At 44.7% G+C, this 18996-nt stretch overlaps 1 protein-coding gene across 5 annotated transcripts in view; it reads right to left on the bottom strand.

The window, feature by feature from the left end:
• Window positions 1-18996, bottom strand: part of MTMR14 (myotubularin related protein 14) — a 108889-nt gene that overhangs the window by 78759 nt on the left and 11134 nt on the right. For 4 of the 5 annotated variants that reach the window (XM_026717928.2, XM_087923462.1, XM_026717925.2 and 1 more), the window contains exons 3-8: window positions 17927-18035; window positions 14946-15021; window positions 13672-13732; window positions 6612-6734; window positions 4812-4885; window positions 1304-1374 (exon numbers count right to left, since the gene is read on the bottom strand). In XM_026717928.2, the coding sequence (XP_026573713.2) occupies window positions 1304-1374; window positions 4812-4885; window positions 6612-6734; window positions 13672-13732; window positions 14946-15021; window positions 17927-18035 (514 nt within the window). Of the gene's footprint in view, window positions 1-1303; window positions 1375-4811; window positions 4886-6611; window positions 6735-11587; window positions 11711-13671; window positions 13733-14945; window positions 15022-17926; window positions 18036-18996 lie in introns of all 5 variants that reach the window. The other variant, XM_087923463.1, reaches the window with a different exon arrangement.

The raw sequence follows: 18996 nt of genomic DNA, 5'->3' as shown, positions 1-18996 counted from the left end.
AAGGGAGGCTGCACACAGCAACTTGTTGGAAGCAAATCGTGAGTTATCTTTTATTGTCGAGGCTTATCTGGATTCCTGGCATCTTCCCAACTGTGTGTGTTTGTTGGCCTTTCAAGTCTGCAATTCCTTATCCTGCCCTGTCCAGTTAACTGCTGCAGCGTGGTTTGTGTGGATTTTTATTTACAGTTTATAAGTATATTGTTTTCAGACTGAATCTCCTCCACTTAAAGACTGTTCTTGTGAGAGTTTTTTCTCCAGCCGAAGGTAACTAGACATTGGGGGCAAAGTTGGAGGCATTAAAGGGACTTTTCTTACTTATGTGACTGTGTTAGCTTTGTGCCACGGCCCGGGTCATCACAGAAATAATGCTTTGCCTGTGCTACGATTCTTACTTGCAAGCAATGATATTGCCCACTTGTCTCCTTCACAGGCAAGGAGGAGAAATCCTATTGGTGATTATGGCTTCAAAAGTGTTTCTCAATGGGAAAGGCATGATGATGATGATGATGGAGGAGAACGAAGCAGCAGGAAAAGGCTGAAAGCATCTAGTCTTCCACCGGCAGCAAACACAGGAGTGGGGTGGGGAGCAACCTGATAGGCACTTTCTTAGCAACGAGGCTAAACCGAGTTGCATTTTGTGTATTTTTTGAGAGGCCAAGGATCGTACGGGAGGGGTGATGATGCAAAACGAGCGGTGCCGCATGACAGATCGGACAGTCACTTGTCCGAAATGGTACAGGGTCTCCTGCTTGCGCAGGGGGGGTGGATTAGAAGATCTCCAAGGTCCCTTCCAGCTCTATGGTGATTAAGGGTGAGATTTCAGGGCTATTTCCTGCTTGGGAGAGATTGGGTTTAAGCCCCTCGAGTCTGTTCTAAAGATTCCCTTCAGTTCTTACTATACAGTGTCTTTCGAAACTGTGGGAACGGATGTTATTTTCAGCAGTTGTATCAAAAACAGTAGAGAGGTCCAGCAACATCTTAGAAGAGAGGTCCAGACGTGGCCCACAGGTACAGGTAAAAGCCTTCTAGAGGCCTCTTGGGTTCACTTGGGGCTAACTTTACATTAGACAGAGCAATTGGCTCAATTCAGGTGACGAATGCAAAGTTTTCCTATCCACCTAAGCTAACGTCTACATGTCACTGGCCCGATCACGGTTTCTGGGCTGGTTTGTTTTCTTCCAACGAGTCAGGGATGTTGATGTTGAAGCTGAGACAAGCCAAAGTGTTCTTACAGAGACCTAGTTAAGATACCTCCCATTCAAACGGCATTTGGGTGAGTCGTGTTTTGCTGCCTGGCCCATACCTGCTTCCAGTTGAAAACCAGTCCTTCCGCTACGTAATCTCGTTCCTTGTACTCCTTGAAAAATTCGCAGCCTGTGCAAGAAGAAGAAAAAGGGGGATGGGGAGAAAGAAAAAATGGAAGGAATGTAAGCTCTCCTTGTAAGCGGAGGAAAAGGAGCTCCTCCTAAGGAATCACAGATCCCAGAGTAAGCGGTGTTAGAGCCACAGCTTGACCCTCATTAGGTGTTTAGAGCAGTGCTTTTCAAACTTGGCAACTTTAAGAGGTGTGGACTGCAACTCCCAGAATTCCTCTGCAAGCATGCTGACTGTGGGATTCTGGGAGCTGGAATCCACGTAAATTAAAGCTGCCAAGTTTTTGAAAGGCGCTGTGTTAGAACAACAATCAGCCCAACCTCTTGCAGCAAGACAGGCAAGCAAACCATGATTCTCAGCTGGAATCCAACATCGCTGGTAAGCAAGAGCCTGAGCTAGCTAAAAGCTTCAGGAGCTTATTTTCAGCTCTGCCTCCATAGCTTATGTCAGAGATCAACTAGCAGTTCTCCAGCTATTAATCCCCCCTGAAGTTGGTACCTTGGAAATCTGACAGAGTTGATTGCCCAAAGAGACATTCTGGGGAAATCCTCGACACTCAACAAGCTAAGGATTGTGGCTACAGCCAATAGCAGAAGACGACCACTTGGCTAGGAAGGTACAGAAGTTCTGGGGATATGGCAGATTCGGTACCCCTGCTCTAAACCATATGCTCCCGGACTGTTTTATTAAACTGCCAGATAGGATCCAAGGTACAATATAGGTAGTCCTCAACATGACCCCTCCCCCCCACTCAAATCTGGTTCCAAAGTTTCAACATTTGCACACACCCCTACGATCATGTGACCTCATTTCGGACACTTGTTGTACCTGGCTGCACCATTCCAGTCACATGACCCATAGGCTATGACCTTCTTTTCCACATTTTCCACTTTTTCGACAAGTTTCCAGCAAAATTAATATCCATAGGAACATACGGATTTGTTTAACAACCATGGTATTTGCTTAATGAATGTCATAAAATCAGGTCTAGTCACATGGGTGCCTCAACTTACAACCATCATGACTTACAATGGAAATTCTAGACCCCGTTATGAATATAAGCTGAGGACTATCTGTAATGCTTCTGAACTGAGAAGCAGAAGCTGTCTGTCTGTCTGTCTGTGTGTGTGTGTGTGTGTGTGTGTGTGTGTGTCTTGGTTTTCTGCCCCAATGCCGAGCAAGTGTTATGTCACATTACAACACAGAATAGAGATATGAAGTCAGCCATGGCAACGGATAGGTGGACCTAGGAAGAAACAGGTTTGGATGATATAAAATGCAAAAGTTTACAGAACTGCCCCATTCTGATTCTCTCTCATACATGCAAAGACCCAGGTAGTGCCTAAATGGATTCAGAGACGGGGAAAAATGTCATTATTATTTTTTTTTAAAAAAAACAAACCTCCAACCTAGTTTCTTGGTAATTTTCAAACCCATGCTCTAGAAGGAAACTTCATCCATGGCTTGATGTAACTTTAATTGGAATATTCCCTCTGCGGGCTCTCATCCATTAAAAGACGACGAGTGTTTTATGTGCTCATGTTTCCCATGTGACACACTCCCAAGGAACACCTCATAATGCACAAGGACTTTCCAGGTCAGTATTTCTTAGCCAGGCTTTCCTGGCAGCGCTTAGCTCCTTGGTCTGCGATTCACTGAAGAGAGAACAGATTCGGGAAGAGCCAAGAGGAAAAGGGGAAACCCATTTTCAGCATTGTGTTCAGAAGCCAATCTAAATCCTCTGGTTGTATATCATCCTTGCCTGCTACACCGATTTTCAACCTCATTAATTTCTAATGAGATGTTGAACAGGCTTCCGAATGCAAGGGGGCGGAAAAGGCAAACCACACCCCACAGATCTTAAATAAATATTGTTCAGACACAACGAACCACCTTCTCTTTTGATGGGGGAATCTTTCATTTGGGGAAGAGCCGCTTTCAGAAATGATAAAAAAAAGAAAAGAGTTCTTCGACCAAGTGCAGCTCACGTCCCCAATGAACAGCGGATAAGCTGCGGTTGGCTGGGAGCCTTTTGGCGGGTCACTCTATCACAGCCCATCTAACTTCTCGGGGTTGTTGCGGGGAAAATAGGAGAAAGAAAGAGCATGCTTGCTGCCTTGTGTTAAACCAGTGGCCTTCAACTTCTTGGGCACTAGGGAAAGGTTCCACGAAGAGACGTTTTTCCGTGGACTGGAGGAAGCATGGTTTCGCGGGCTGCCTGCATACATGGAGGGGGGGGGGCCTCGCTTGTTTGTGTGACCAGTTTCGGGCACCCTGGTCTAGGTGGCATCTTGCTCAGCCGTAATAACTGCAAGAAGGATCTTGGGCGTCCTAGTGGACGATCACTTAAATATGAACCAGCAGCGTACGGCAGCAGCCCCAAAAGCCAATGCAATCCTAGGCTGCATTAACAGAGGGATAGAATCAAGGCCATGTGAAGTGTTAATGCCACTTTATAATGCCTTGGTAAGGCCACACTTGGAGTACCGCAACGAGTTGTGGCCATCACGATGTAAAAAAAGATGAAAGAGTACACAGCGGAGCAACAAAAGATGATTAGGGGCTGGTGGCTAAACGTGTAAAGAACGGTTGCGGGAATTGGGTAGGTCTAGTCTGGTGAAAAGAAGGACTAGGAAGTGACATAATAGCAGTGTTCCAAAATAGAAGGCAGTAGCCCCCAAACTTTTGGGCATCAGGATCTGTGGGAAAAGGGTTTTTCTGCAGACCTGAGGGGGTGCGGTTTTGTGTGTGCTGCCTGCATCCCATAGATGGGGCTTCAATTGTTTGCATGCCCCAGTTTCTGGCATGCTACGGACTGTGACAGTCCACGGACCGGGGGTTATATAATAAAGGTGGGACTAAAAAAAACTTTTTTAAAAAAGAGCCTGAAATATAGTTTCTCATGAAGATTAAAAAACTATACAGGTAGTCCTCGACTTACAACAGTTCACTTAGTGACCACTCAACGTTACAGCAGCACTGGAAAAAGTGACTCATGATAGTTTTTCTGGATTACAAGATGTGCAGTATCCCAATCATGTGATCAAAATTCAGATGCTTGGCAACTGGTTCATACTTACAACCGTGGCTGTGTCCCAAGGTCATGTGATCCCCTTTTATGGCTTTCTGACAAGCAAAGCCAATGGGGAAGGCAGATTTACTTAACTACTGGATTACTAACTCATCAACTGCAGTGATTCACTTAACTCTGGCAAGAAAGGTCGTAAAATGGGGGCAAAACTCACTTAACAGAGGTCTCGCTTAGCAACAGACATTTGGGGCTCAACTGTGGCCGTAAGTCAAGGACCTACCTGTACAGTACTTGGCATCCTGTAGTCCTTCACCTCGAGTCTCTGAAATGTCTTCTATTCCCAATTTATCTAATAGTATCAAGTATTTTGCTGCTGCCCAAGTTTTAATCCATTGCTCCAACCTACCTGGGTAAGGGATGGAAAGGAGCGTGAAGTCAGCATAGCGCTGAGCTTTATCCACTTTCTCAGAAGACGTCACACTGAAAGAGACAAGGGAAGGCACTGCGTGGGGGTGAAATTCTTTGGCAATATTTAGCAACTGTCCAATATTATGAAGCCGCTTCACTACACCTAGAAAGTCTGGGTCTATTTTCTTTTACATTTGCGAAACTTTAACTACATTTTCTGGCTCTCAACAATTAAGGCTGTACGGCAGTGCTGTGGTCAGTTCTCACTCTTAAACCTTTGAACAAATGGAGCTTTTATTTCTGGGAGATGTGGATAACAACAACAACAAGAAGAAGATGTCATCATCTAGGAATTTTAGATTCCCCACCGCCCTCTATAGACTTCAGGGCAGCAATCAGGATGACTTCCTGCTTTTTATCTTCACAAATGAGATGGGCAACAGCGCTTTGCCCGCAGTCATCAAATGAGGACAATTTTGTCAGAGTATATTCATGAACCGTAAAACAAGGTCAGCCAATGAACAGGCGTAGCAACTAAGTCAGCCAGCGAGGAAAGTGAAACTAAAAGTACCTCAGGCGTGGCAGCTATGTTAAGCTCTGCAGCTCTATTAAGCTCTGAGACGGTTGAAGATGAAACCGCTTCTCTCCTCTGCTTGCCTGCTGAACTAAAGCGAAACTGATGTCTGTTTCTGTGTGCTACTGACGTTACGTGCAACATGTTTCTGTCTGAGTTGGCTCCCTGTTGGAGAAATCTACAGCTGGTTTGTAAAATCTACTTATTACGTTTGTAAAGATGTTCAATGAAGCATCAGCCATTTATTTTTTTCTGGTGCTGAAGGAATGCTGCAAAACTCTTGAATGCATTTGTGGTGGAATAAGAATTTCACAGAATAATAGAACTGGAGGCGACCTTAGAGGTCTTCTAGTCCAACCCCATGCTCAAGCAGGAAACCCTGTACAGTACCGTTTCAGACAAATGGCTGTCCAACCTCTATTGAATCTAGTTATCCATGAGGCTGAAGCCCAGCTCTAAGTTGTGGGTGAGGAGATTGGACAACCATCTGTCCGAAACGGTTTCCTGCTTGAGCCTGGGGTTGAGCTAGAAGACCTCCGAGGTCCCGTCCAACTCTCTCTTAGCATTTCTCAGCTGGAATGTGGCTCAAAATCCCCCTGCTGCATCTGGACTACATCATGCACAGGGGCTGTTGTGGTTTGCCGGTGGCAGGTGCGGACGGCTGAGGCCTCGGAGAGTGAGGACTGAGATGAGGGCTTGCGTGTGATGCAGGGATGGGGCCAGGACTATCAGAGAGTGGGAGGCTGCCTTTGGAGATTGGGGAGGCTGGCAGCAATGATGAAGAGGTTCCTGAGGAGCCTGTGCCCAGTGGGCGTGTGTGCAGGGCTGCTCGAAGGAAAGAGCAGCTGCAGCAGCACGGGCGACTCTGGAGGTGATGCAAAGTGATAGCCCCTCCCTTAAGGGATAAAAGCCAGCCCTCAGAGGTGGGATTCTTTGCAGGAAGCAAAGAAGGTCTTGCACTTCAAGTCCTCGTGGACATTCGGTCTATCCTGGTTTGTTTTCAGAGACTTTTGGCTGTGAATATTTCCTTGCACTTAATCTTGTGGTTCTTGGCAGCCTTGCACAACCTTGACAGGGCTTGCTCTTATCTGGGATAATTAGTTTTAAAAGCGCTTTGCTGTGAATGAATAGAATTCACAGAGACGCATTAAAAAGGTTTCGTTTTTATCTTATGTTTTGCATTTGTTTGATTTGAACAAGGCTTGGGTCAGAACAGGTGCTTACTTCAATCCAAACTTCACTTTCTTGTTCTCCACCATCAGGTCACAGATGTATGCAACTGACAGATACCGCAAGAGCTTGATGTCATGACCTCGGACTTTGTCAAAGAGCTGCGAGTCTGCATTTCTGAAATGAAGGAAAAATAAGGCTTAGCAATCCATTAAGGGAAATCAAAAGGGTTTAGGAAGACTTGCATGCCAGAACAGCCAGAATGCTTTGTGGGGCAAAGATCATGAAAGTCCCATTCATTTCAATATATATATATATATATATATATATATATATATATATATATATATATATATATATGTATATGTATATGTATATGTATATGTATATGTATATGTATATGTATATGTATATGTATGTATATATATATATATATATATATATATTTGTTTTCTGAGGTTCTCGCGGTATTTATATGTGGATCTTTGGTTGTTCGGGTTTTCTCCCGCGTAAGATTCAAGTATCTAGGCAACGTTTCGATGAAGTCTCATTCATCATCTTCAGGCTTCTGTCTCCGGCTCTGTGCTTCTCAGAGTAATGTGAGATTGCAGCTGCTTCCTCCTTTTAACTGCCAGTGGGGTGGGACTTGATTGGGTGGGGGCTTGGCTGTGTTCTGATTGGGTGGGTGTGTGTTCTCATTGGTAGGGGTTTGGCTGTGTTCTGATTGGTTGGGGGTTTAGCCGTGTTCTGATTGGTTGGAGCGTGTTCTGTTCAGGTGGGGGCTTGGTTGTGCTCCGGTTAGTCTTAGTTGCTGGGGGATTTGAGCTGGTGAGTTGTGATCTTGCTGTTTGGCTTCGAGTTCGTGGTCCTTCTGCATCTTCATAGTGGGTGTCGGTTTGCTTCATGTATGGCTCGGAGGGGTTTGAAGTGAGTAGTGATGCAGCTGCCGTGCAGCTTCTGGTCCTTGGTCGTGTCTCATCTTCTGAGTGGGTGGGAGTCTGTTTTCTACATGGAAGTGTGGTGGTGGCATCTTGTGTGGCTCTCATGGGTGTGGGTCTGGTGTCCTTCTTCATGTTAGGTACTCGTCTGTTCATGAGGGCGGGTTTCCAAATGGCTGGAAGGCGGGAGGTATATATATATATATATACTATATATATTTGTTTTCTGAGGTTCTCGCGGGTATTTATATGTAGATCTTTGGTTGTTCGGGTTTTCTCCCGCGTAAGATTTGAAGTATCTAGGCAACGTTTCGATGAAGTCTCATTCATCATCTTCAGGCTTCTGTCTCCAGCTCTGTGCTTCTCAGAGTAATGGAGATTGCAGCTGCTTCCTCCTTTTAACTGCCAGTGGGGTGGAACTTGATTGGGTGGGGGCTTGGCTGTGTTCTGATTGGGTGGGGGGTGTTCTCATTGGTAGGGGTTTGGCTGTGTTCTGATTGGTTGGGGGTTAGCCGTGTTCTGATTGGTTGGAGCGTGTTCTGTTCAGGAGGGGGCTTGGTTGTGCTCAGGTTAGTTTTAGTTGCTGGGGGATTTGAGCTGGAGAGTTGTGATCTTGCTGTTTGGCTTCTAGTTCGTGGTCCTGCTGCATCTTCATAGTGGGTGTTGGTTTGCTTCATGTATGGCTCAGAGGGTTTGAAGTGGGTAGTGATGCAGCTGCAGTGCAGCTTCTGGTCCATGGTCGTTTCTCATTTTCTGAATGGGTGGGAGTCTGTTTTCTACATGGAAGTGTGGTGGTGGCATCTTGTGTGGCTCTCATGGGTGTGGGTCCAGTGTCCTTCTTCATGTTAGGTACTCGTCTGTTCATGAGGCGGGTTTCCAAATGGCTGGAAGGCGGGAGGTGTCATCTCGTTTGTTCATGCTGTGTGGGCGTTTTCTATCTCTATGGCTTCTCTGATTATTCTGCTGTTGAAGTGTTCGGTTTTGGCGATAGTTCTGGTATTTTTAAAATCAATTTCATGTCCTGTGGCTTTGAGGTGTTGGACCAGGGAAGAGGTCGTTTCTTCTTTTTGATTGAGTTCTTATGTTCTTCAATGCGTGCGCTTATTCTTCTGTTAGTTTGTCCAATGTATGTGTTAGGGCAGGCTGTGCAGGGGATTTCGTATACTCCTTGGTTTTCTAATTCGATTTTGTCTTTGGGGTTTCTTAGGATGGTGGATATTTTTCTGTTTGTGCAGAATGCTGTTTTGATGTTGTGTTTTTGGAGGATCTTGCTAATTTTGTCTGTAGTGCCTTTTATATATGGGAGGAGGGCTTTTCCGTTTTCTTGTTCTCTGTCTTGGATTTTGGTTGGGGCTTCTTTTTGGATTAGGTGGGTAATCTTCTTTCTTTGGAATCCATTGGCTGTAAATACGTTGGTGAGAGTGTGTAGTTCGGTTTTTGGTGTTGTTCATCGGCTAAGCATTTTGTTCTGGAGATGAGTGTCTTGGCTACGGAATTGATCTGTGCTGGGTGGTGGTGTGAGAGTGCATGTAGATAGCGGTTAGTATGTGTTTTCTTCTGGTAGATGGTGTGTCCTAGGAGCCATCGGATCTTTTGTATACCAAGACATCTAGGAAGGGAAGTTGATTGTTGGCTTCTGTTTCCATGGTGAATTGTATTTTGGGGTGTAGACTGTTGAGGTATGTGAGGAAGTTGTTCAGTTTTTCTTTCCCGTGTGGCCAGATTATGAAGGTGTCATCTACGTATCTGAGCCAGAGTTTGGGTTTGTGGTCGTATTTTCTAGAGCTTGTGTTTCAAAGTGTTCCATGTAGAGGTTTGCGATGACAGGTGAGAGGGTGATCCCATAGGTGCTCCTTCTATTTGTTTGTATTTTTGTCCATTGTAGGTGAAGTAAGTATTGGATAGGCAGTGGTTGGTTAGATCTAGGATGTGCTTGGGGGGGTTGTATTTGTTTTGGATGGCTGTCAAGGCTTCTTTTATTGGCACTTGGGTGAAGAGGGATGTGACATCGAAGCTTACTAGTAGGTCGCTAGGTTGTAAGTTTTGTTTCTTTATGATCTCGATGAACTGGAATGAGTTTCTTACGTGTGAGTTGATGGATTCTGCATAGGGTTGTAGTTGTTTGGCAAGAAATTTGGCCAGGTTTTGTAGAGGTGAGCCTATGGAGCTGACTATTGGTCTCTCCCCAAAATACACAAAGAAGGAACCCCACTCAGACCAATAGTCAGCTCCATAGGCTCACCTCTACAAAAACCTGGCCAAATTTCTTGCCAAACAACTACAACCTATGCAGAATCCATCAACTCACACGTAAGAAACTCATTCCAGTTCATCGAGATCATAAAGAAACAAAACTTACAACCTAGCGACCTACTAGTAAGCTTCGATGTCACATCCCTCTTCACCCAAGTGCCAATAAAAAGCCTTGACAGCCATCCAAAACAAATACAACCCCCAAGCACATCCTAGATCTAACCAACCACTGCCTATCAATACTTACTTCACCTACAATGGACAAAAATACAAACAAATAGAAGGAGCACCCTATGGGATCACCCCTCTCACCTGTCATCGCAAACCTCTACATGGAACACTTTGAAACACAAGCTCTAGAAAATACGACCACAAACCCAAACTCTGGCTCAGATACGTAGATGACACCTTCATAATCTGGCCACACGGGAAAGAAAAACTGAACAACTTCTCACATACCTCAACAGTCTACACCCCAAAATACAATTCACCATGGAAACAGAAGCCAGCAATCAACTTCCCTTCCTAGATGTCTTGGTATACAAAAGATCCGATGGCTCCCTAGGACACACCATCTACCAGAAGAAAACACATACTAACCGCTATCTACATGCACTCTCACACCACCACCCAGCACAGATCAATTCCGTAGCCAAGACACTCATCTCCAGAACAAAATGCTAGCCGATGAACAACACCAAAAAACCGAACTACACACTCTCACCAACGTGCCACAGCCAATGGATTCCAAAGAAAGAAGATTACCCACCTAATCCAAAAAGAAGCCCCAACCAAAATCCAAGACAGAGAACAAGAAAACGGAAAAGCCCTCCTCCCATATATAAAAGGCACTACAGACAAAATTAGCAAGATCCTCCAAAAACACAACATCAAAACAGCATTCTGCACAAACAGAAAAATATCCACCATCTAAGAAACCCCAAAGACAAAATCGAATTAGAAAACCAAGGGTATACAAAATCCCCTGCACAGCCTGCCCTAACACATACATTGGACAAACTAACATGAAAGAATAAGATCAGCCATTTATTTTTTTCTGGTGCTGAAGAAATGCTGCATAAGCTGCACGCATTGAAGAACATAAGAACTCAATCAAAAAGCTCTAGAAGATTGGACAACCATCTGTCCGAAACGGTTTCCTGCTTGAGACTCTTTCTCAGCTGGAATGTGGCTCAAAATCCCCCTGCTGCATCTGGACTACATCATGCACAGGGGCTGTTGTGGTTTGCCGGTGGCAGGTGCGGACGGCTGAGGCCTCGGAGAGTGAGGACTGAGATGAGGGCTTACGTGCGGTGATGCAGGGATGGGGCCAGGACTATCAGAGAGTGGGGAGGCTGCCTTCGGAGATTGGGGAGGCTGGCAGCAGTGATGAAGAGGTTCCTGAGGAGCCTGTGCCCAGTGGGCGTGCGTGCAGGGCTGCTCGAAGGAAAGAGCAGCTGCAGCAGCACGGGCGACTCTGGAGGTGATGCAAAGTGATAGCCCCTCCCTTAAGGGATAAAAGCCAGCCCTCAGAGGTGGGATTCTTTGCAGGAAGCAAAGAAGGTCTTGCACTTCAAGTCCTCGTGGACATTCTGGTCTATCCTGGTTTGTTTTCAGAGACTTTTGGCTGTGAATATTTCCTTGCACTTAATCTTGTGGTTCTTGGCAGCCTTGCAGAACCTTGACAGGGCTTGCTCTTATCTGGGATAATTAGTTTTAAAAGCGCTTTGCTGTGAATGAATAGAATTCACAGAGACGCATTAAAAAGGTTTCGTTTTTATCTTATGTTTTATGCGTTTGTTTGATTTGAACGAGGCTTGGGTCAGAACAGGTGCTTACTTCAATCCAAACTTCACTTTCTTGTTCTCCACCATCAGGTCACAGATGTATGCAACTGACAGATACCGCAAGAGCTTGATGTCATGACCTCGGACTTTGTCAAAGAGTTGCGAGTCAGCATTTCTGAAATGAAGGAAAAATAAGGCTTAGCAATCCATTAGGGGAAATCAAAAGGGTTTAGGAAGACTTGCGTGCCAGAACAGCCAGAATGCTTTGTGGGGGCAAAGATCATGAAAGTCCCATATATATATATATATATTATACACACACACACACACACACACACACACATATGTTTTTTTTGCAAGGGAGGTGCCTCCAAGAGATAGCATCCAGCTCAGGACTCAAGCGTTTGAAGTCCTCTATGTAAATGGTTCAAAATAAGGAGTGAAGAACTAGGGAGAAAGACATTGCTAATAAACACAATAACTCTGACAATTTGATTGGTTTGGAGACAACAGCTCCCCAATTCATCTCTCACCCACCCCACCCCACCCCACAAAAAAATCACACTCTCCAGAATCTCTCCAGATTGGAAGTAAAGTCAAACTAGATAAACTGTTAAGTGTTGTTAATTTTGTGAGTTGAAGTCCACAAGTCTTGAAGTTGCCAAGGTTGGATGCCCCTGCTCTATAGAGAAGAATTTTAAGTGCTTAATCTACATTTATGATCTAACATTGTAATACTTTATGGAGTGTGCAGAACACTTTATTCTTGCCTGAGAAATTTTAGCTTTTGTGAGACTTCAGTGCAATTTCAAATTTATCATTTTTTTAAAAACATCTGCTATAAACTACCTTGACTATCTACAAGAATTTTTTTTAATTCTATTTTATTTTAACTTCAAAAGAAGAACTTCTTTTGAAGTTAAAATAAAATAGAATAAAAAAATCTGCCATAAACTACTTTGAGCATCTTCAAGCATCTTTCTCGAAGTTAAAATAGATATTAAATAAAAATTCACAGCAACGCTGTAAGACTTTCATCCTATGGTCTACACAAGTCTTGGTTCTACCTATCTCTCCTGATAGCCCTTAATTTTATGTATTTATCACATTTTTTGAACTGTTCATCCCCTTCACAGAGGGAGGCCCAATAAAATACTTATGTAACCAGTTATATAACTTTTATAGCAGGACAATGGCTATTGCTTCAACTACCAACTTCTGAAGTTTCAGGGATGTTTATAATTGTTTTGCACTGGCACAACAGAGATTCAGGAAACATAACCATTAATTATTGCCCCTGTAATTTCAGGTTAGTGAAAGAAACTTTTTGATGAGTTTGCGTTGGTGACAGAGAGAGAGAGAGAGAGAGAGGGAGAGAGGGCGGGAGAGATAGAGAAAGAGGGAAGGAGGGGGGAGGGGAGAGAGGGGGAGGGGGAGGGAGAGAGAGGGAGGGTTGGAGAGGGAGAGAAAGAGGGAGGGAGAGAGGAAGAGGGAGAGGGGGAGAGAGAGGGAGGGAGAGAGAGAGAAGAGGGAGGGAGAAAGAGGGGGAGAGAGAGGGAGGGGGAGAAAAGAGGGGAGGGGGAGGAGGAGAGAGGGGAGAGGGGAGAGAGAGGGAGGGAGAGGGAGAGAGAGAAAGAGGGAGGGAGGGAGGGAGGGAGAGGGAGAGAAAGAGGAGGGAGGGAGAAAGAGGGGAGAGAGAGAGGGAGGGAGAAAGAGGGAGAGAAAGGGAGAGGGGGAGGGGGAGAGAGGGAGGGTTGGAGAGGTAGAGAAAGAGGGAGGGAGGGAGAGAGGAAGAGGAAGGGAGGGAGAGAGAGAGGGAGGGAGAGAAAGAGAAAGAGGGGGGAGAGAGAGAGAGGGAGGGAGAAAGAGGGAGAGGGAGAGAAAGGGAGAGGGGGAGGGGGAGAGAGAGGGGGTTGGAGAGGTAGAGAAGAGAAAGAGGGAGGGAGGGAGAGAGGAAGAGGAAGGGGGAGGAGAGAGAGAGAAAGAGGAGGAAGGAGGGAGAGAGAGAAAGAGGGAGGGAAGGAGAGGGAGGGAGAGGGAGAGAAAGGGAGGTGGGGGGAGGGAGGGAGACCAGGCAAGCTGAGGAAAGAAGCCAGAATCTGATATTCAACACATCAGCACAGGAAACAAGCAGACCTTAGAGCAGAGTCCTCTTCTGACAAGTCTTCCGTATCTGCCCAGGCATCATCTGAACCACCTATAAATAGTCATTTAAAAAGGGAACAGAAAAGCAAGTTAGCAGTCACATATTGCGATGAACTATAGGCAACTGTGGTTTGGGACTAAGAAAGCTCTTTTTATGCTCCAATATTTCTCCCAGGCAGGGATGGGATCCGACCGGTATAACTACCAGTTTTGTTGCTCTGTGTCGTGTGCGCATGCGCGAGTCGCGTGAGTGCAATTTACGACCTGCTGAGCTGCCCGGACAGCCGAGCAGTGCTGCGTGCAGGTGCGCAGAGGTTAGAAAAGCCCCTTTTCCTGCTTTTTCAACCACAGATGTGCCGCGCAAAGCAGCTGCGGTTGAAAAAGCAGGAAATAAAGGACAGGTAAGAGCCCGGGCGGGCAGGTGGGCCAAAACAGTAGCTGATACAGAACCGGTTCTGTGTCTGCTGCTTTTCAGAGCTACCAGTTCTGTAGAGCCGGACAGAACCGGTGGAATCCCACCCCTGCCTCCCAGGTAATTTCAGACTTCCCATCAGTTCAGCATATTAAACAATCCAAGTGGACTTGCTATTGTGAATGAGTCAAGTGAGATCACCAGGGCTATCTATCCCAATGAGCAGTGTTTTTCAACCTTAGCGACTTTAAAATGTCTGGACTTCAACTCCCAAATTTCGTAGCCAACATTGCTAGCAAGGGAATTCTAGGAGTTGAAGTCCAGACCTCTTAAAGTTGGTCAAGGCTGAAAAACATGGCCGTAGAGTCGTGGTCTACAAACTTGGCAACTTTAAGACTTGTGGACTTCAACTCCCAGAATTCCTCAGAGGATTCTTACTGAGCCATCCCATGAAGCCAACGAAATAAACTTGGTTAGGTTTTGTTTTTGATGCAAAAGATCAACAAGTTTGCCCCTGATGGCTAAATCTGGCCACAAAAGTTTCTTTGTACATCACAGGAACTTCACCTTGAAATAACTAACGGCTATTTACATATAAACATTGCGTGCATTAACTTATGATTTGTTTTAACGTAATGCATACACAACGGTAAACAGCAAAGCGCATTTTACAAGCCACAGGGCCTGGATTTATACACAGCACTAACTCAAACCTAGCAACCCATATTATTATTACTTGTTTCTTCTAGCTTAAAAGAGCAACCACCTACTAATTTCCACAGATGCTCCGTTTCTCTTCAATAGCATTATGAACAAAAAAAACTACGCCTCCCACACACCTCCTTTCCCTTACCTGAGAAAATGTAATTGTATCCTGTCCGCCCATAAAGTTCTCCCCACCCTGCGAGTGTGGCTGATCGGCATATATGCTGAGGAGACAAAGACCAATAACAGTACAAAGATACAGCAATGGATTTTATTCTCTTTCAGGCTTATTGCACTATCCCAAACCAAAGTGGTTTTGCTCTGAAGCATTCTAGCAAGATGGTTGCACAGCTTGCAACACAAATTTCATTCCTTACCACAGTAATCCCAGTGCCAAGTTCCTGCACTTCCTTTCACTCACGCAATCGCTCTTAGCGGTGCTCTTTTAATGTTGATCAACTCATTATCTTTAATGAAGATGATCTCATTTAAGAAACAGCAGGAACATTGAGAAAAAGTAATGCTAAAGTTCTTAATTTTATAAGAAGAAGCTACCCTATAACTATAACTAACTATACTCAAACAAGTCTCTTGCACTTTAGAAGGATTTTAACCAACTCTAAAGCAATGATAAGATTTCAAGACTGTGGAGATTCATCCAGGCCATGGTTGTCCCAAAGGTGCTTTTTTCATAAGGCAACTGGACATTCTGGTTTTTCTTTGAAGAAAACTTCAAAGAAAAACCAGACAGTCCAGTTGCCTCTTGAAAAAAGCACCTGTGGGATAAGATATCAAGGCATCCATAGCTAATGTGGTGCAGTGGTTAGAGTGCAGTACTGCAGGCCACTTCTGTTGACTAACGGCTGCCTGCAACTTGGCAGTTCAAATCCAACCAGGCTCAGGGTTGACTCAACCTTCCATCCTTCCGAAGTCAGTAAAATGAGGACCCAGATTGTTGGGGACAATAGGCTGACTCTATAAAACCGCTTAGAGAGGGCTGTAAAGCACTATAAAGTGGTATATAAATCTAAGTGCTATTGTTAATGGGAAAAGGAGTGCAAGCTGAGTGGAAGTTTCTAACAGGTGATCCTCAATTTATGGTCAGTTGCTTAAGGATTGTTCACATTTACGACAGCCACAGAACTGGTGCTTTGCAGCCTATAAAGCACCCCCTGGCGATTTTAAATGGTCACATTGCACTGTTCCCTCTTGGTCACGTGACCACATGTGGATGCCTCAACCATAATAAGTTATAGCCATGTTTCTGATCCCAAGGATTAACTTCACTGTAAGTATACACGCAAACAATTGTAGCATGGAACAAAATGGAACACTACAGGGGTGGGGGTGGGAACCCCAATGTGGCTACACAAAAAGCTTATATTTAAAATCTGAGAGCAGAAAAGAAGATGCATGCAGGAGAAATGGGAACAGGCCAGGCTGCAAGGGGAGAGTATCAGGGGTGGGATTCTACCAGTTCACACCTATTTACTAGAACTGGTTGTTAACATTCTAAGCAGTTCAGAGAACCGGTTGTTAGAGAAGAAATTACTGGCCTAATCCTGTAAGGAAGGCAGGAAGGAAACATTCTGGTGTTGCTTACAGAAACTGCCTCTCCGTTAACCCTTATTACATTCTTGGCAGGACTAGATTTCCTGTCTCACGAACGTCTCTGGAGTTTTTTCCCCCTCCTTTGCTGGTACTTTGCTTGTGTGTAGTGACCATTCAAAGTTACAATGGCACTGAAAAAAGTGACTTATGACCATTTTTCACACTTACAACTGTTACAGCATCCCCACAGTCAGGAGAGGCCAGACAAGGAGATGCATGCCTCGATGTGAGTGATATTGAGTTGGCCACACCCAGCCAATAACATGACCGCCAAGCCATGTCCACCCAGTCACATGACCACCAAGCCACACCTACCACCTAAGCCACACCCACAGAACCGGTTGTTAAAAATTTGAATCCCACCTCTGGAGAGTATACAGCGGAAGCCCAGAACTGCAGGGCGAGTGCCAGGTAAAGGTCCAAGCTCAGAATGAGCTGGGGTTAATTAAGGAAATTATTAATAAATATTAAAAGGCTTCTTGACAAACATCCAAAGAAAATAAAGAAAAAAGAACCATCTATTCAGTAAAGGCAGCAAATGTTAACAGGTAAGGAAAAAATTTGAGACACCTGATGTAGATCTAAAAAAAACACCACACCCTGACCCATCCATCCCCAATAAAACCCCTCCACATGTCCCACCACAAAATTGTGACAAGCTGAAGGCTGGAAGTGAGAGAAGCAATAGCAATAGCAATAGCACTTAGACTTATATACCGCTTTTACAGTGCTTTACAGCCCTCTCTAAGCGGTTTTACAGAGTTGGCCTATTGTCCCCAACAATCTGGGTTCTCATTTTGCCCACCTCGGAAGGATGGAAGGCTGAGTCAACCTTGAGCCTGGTGGGGCTCGATCTGCCAAATTGCAGGCAGCCAGCAGAAGTGGCCTGCAGTACAGCACTCTAATCACTGCGCCAACGAGGCTCTTGATGGGCCCGTTTCCTCTTCTGCCTCTCTGAGGGCAGCTTCAGATGGTGAGAAGCAGGAGGAGGCTCACAAACAGAAAGTCCTGGCTTATTTTCGGGCCTTCTAGGATTCAGTCCAGCAAAGGCTACTACGACCCATCTCTTCAAAGACAGAAGCGATCCGGGTGGATTGGATTCAAATCAAGTCTATTTAAATCACGATTTAAATCGCTAGTCAAAAGGATTGATTTAAATCAACTCGACTTAAATCGTAATTTTTAAAGAGCAACTGTCATCTGCGTCCTGCAGCAGCTCCTCCTCTGACCTTCTGTTGGCTCCCCGACAGTCGCAATATTGCAGAATATGCAGCCTCACGCTACATAACTAAGCTCCATTTCATGCTGAATAAATTAAATTATTAATGTATCTTAAATAGAAAACTAGATAAGATTTTTTTTTTACTCCAAAAGTATTTTATTAAAATAAATTGGATAAAAATAAAAAGATTTAATTTTTTTAAAAATCCATTTTTTGATTTATTTATTTTTTAAATGATTTTTTAAAAAAACCTGGAAGCGATATACGAAAGGTGTACAGGATACGCACAGCTTTACCTTTCCCTTGTAGAGGATGACAGGGCAGACAAACCGGCCTCTACATCGGGCCATTTTACTGCGGTGGATCAGGTCTTGAAGCTTGCCAATCTGGACGGTGCTTTCAAACCTGTGGGGAGCAAAGCACTTCATTAGTTGTGCGGGCACCCTTTGGATTGAGAAGGGACGTGTCATGCAGAGGCACGCAAATGACTACCTGGGCATCTGGCATCAGCCTTCAATAGCTTAGCTGCTTCGGTTTGTCCCTTCTGAGGCCAATAGTTTGAGAGAAGGGAGCAGGAGGACTCGCTTTGCGAAACAACCTCTTGCTTTGGCAAACTTTGTGGCTATAAGAGATATGGCACCCCTAGTTTTATCTTTATTCTCCCCCCCCCCGTTTAAATCCATTCCAAATTAGCTCTTTTTTAAAAAAAAAAAGAAAATGTGTGCATACGTTCCTCTGAAAAGATGCCCTTTTTACACAGGCTATTTTTGGAACTGCAAACCACATTACAAAAATCAGAGAATTTGGCGATACAAGTGTGTTGCTTTTACACTTCTCCGGGTCTTCTGAGAGGGCAGGATGAAAATGGAAAACGACATAAATAATTCTGCTCAGCAGGTTCAACAGAGCAGGCCGGATGTTCAGTGTTCAAGGCTGAGCAGGACAAGGCATCAGGGCTCCCAAATCCCTTTTAACCACTTTTAAACTATACCATGATGGCTTTTTAAATCACGTTCTTTTCCCTACACAAAGGATTGGGAGCCCCCAAAGGCTGTCGTTGAAGAAAACATTTGTATCTTCAGCATGGAAGTTTAATTAAGGAAACGTGATGCAGGAATGAGTGACCTGGTGTCAGTTTCCCTTCCATGTTTCAGAAATAAAAGATGGTGCTTCAAATGCCAAGACAAAATAATATATAGACAGAGGTTCTTGTGAAAGACGCTCTTGCTGTTTTGACCTCTGAGAGGTCAGGTGTGGTTTCAGAACTATTCTTGAAAAGAAATTTGTGTAACAAAGGTATTGATTTACAGAATTCTGCCCATGCAGTAAAAGGGATACAACTCAACTCTTTCCAGCTGCTGGTTAG

The sequence above is a fragment of the Pseudonaja textilis genome, chromosome 2, assembly GCF_049901715.1.
Source record: "Pseudonaja textilis isolate UNSWEBS1 chromosome 2, rPseTex1.2, whole genome shotgun sequence".
In the NCBI taxonomy this organism is placed as follows: Eukaryota; Metazoa; Chordata; class Lepidosauria; order Squamata; family Elapidae; genus Pseudonaja; species Pseudonaja textilis.
The sequence above is the reverse complement of the archived record's forward strand: the minus strand, read 5'-3'. Positions and strand labels throughout refer to the sequence as shown.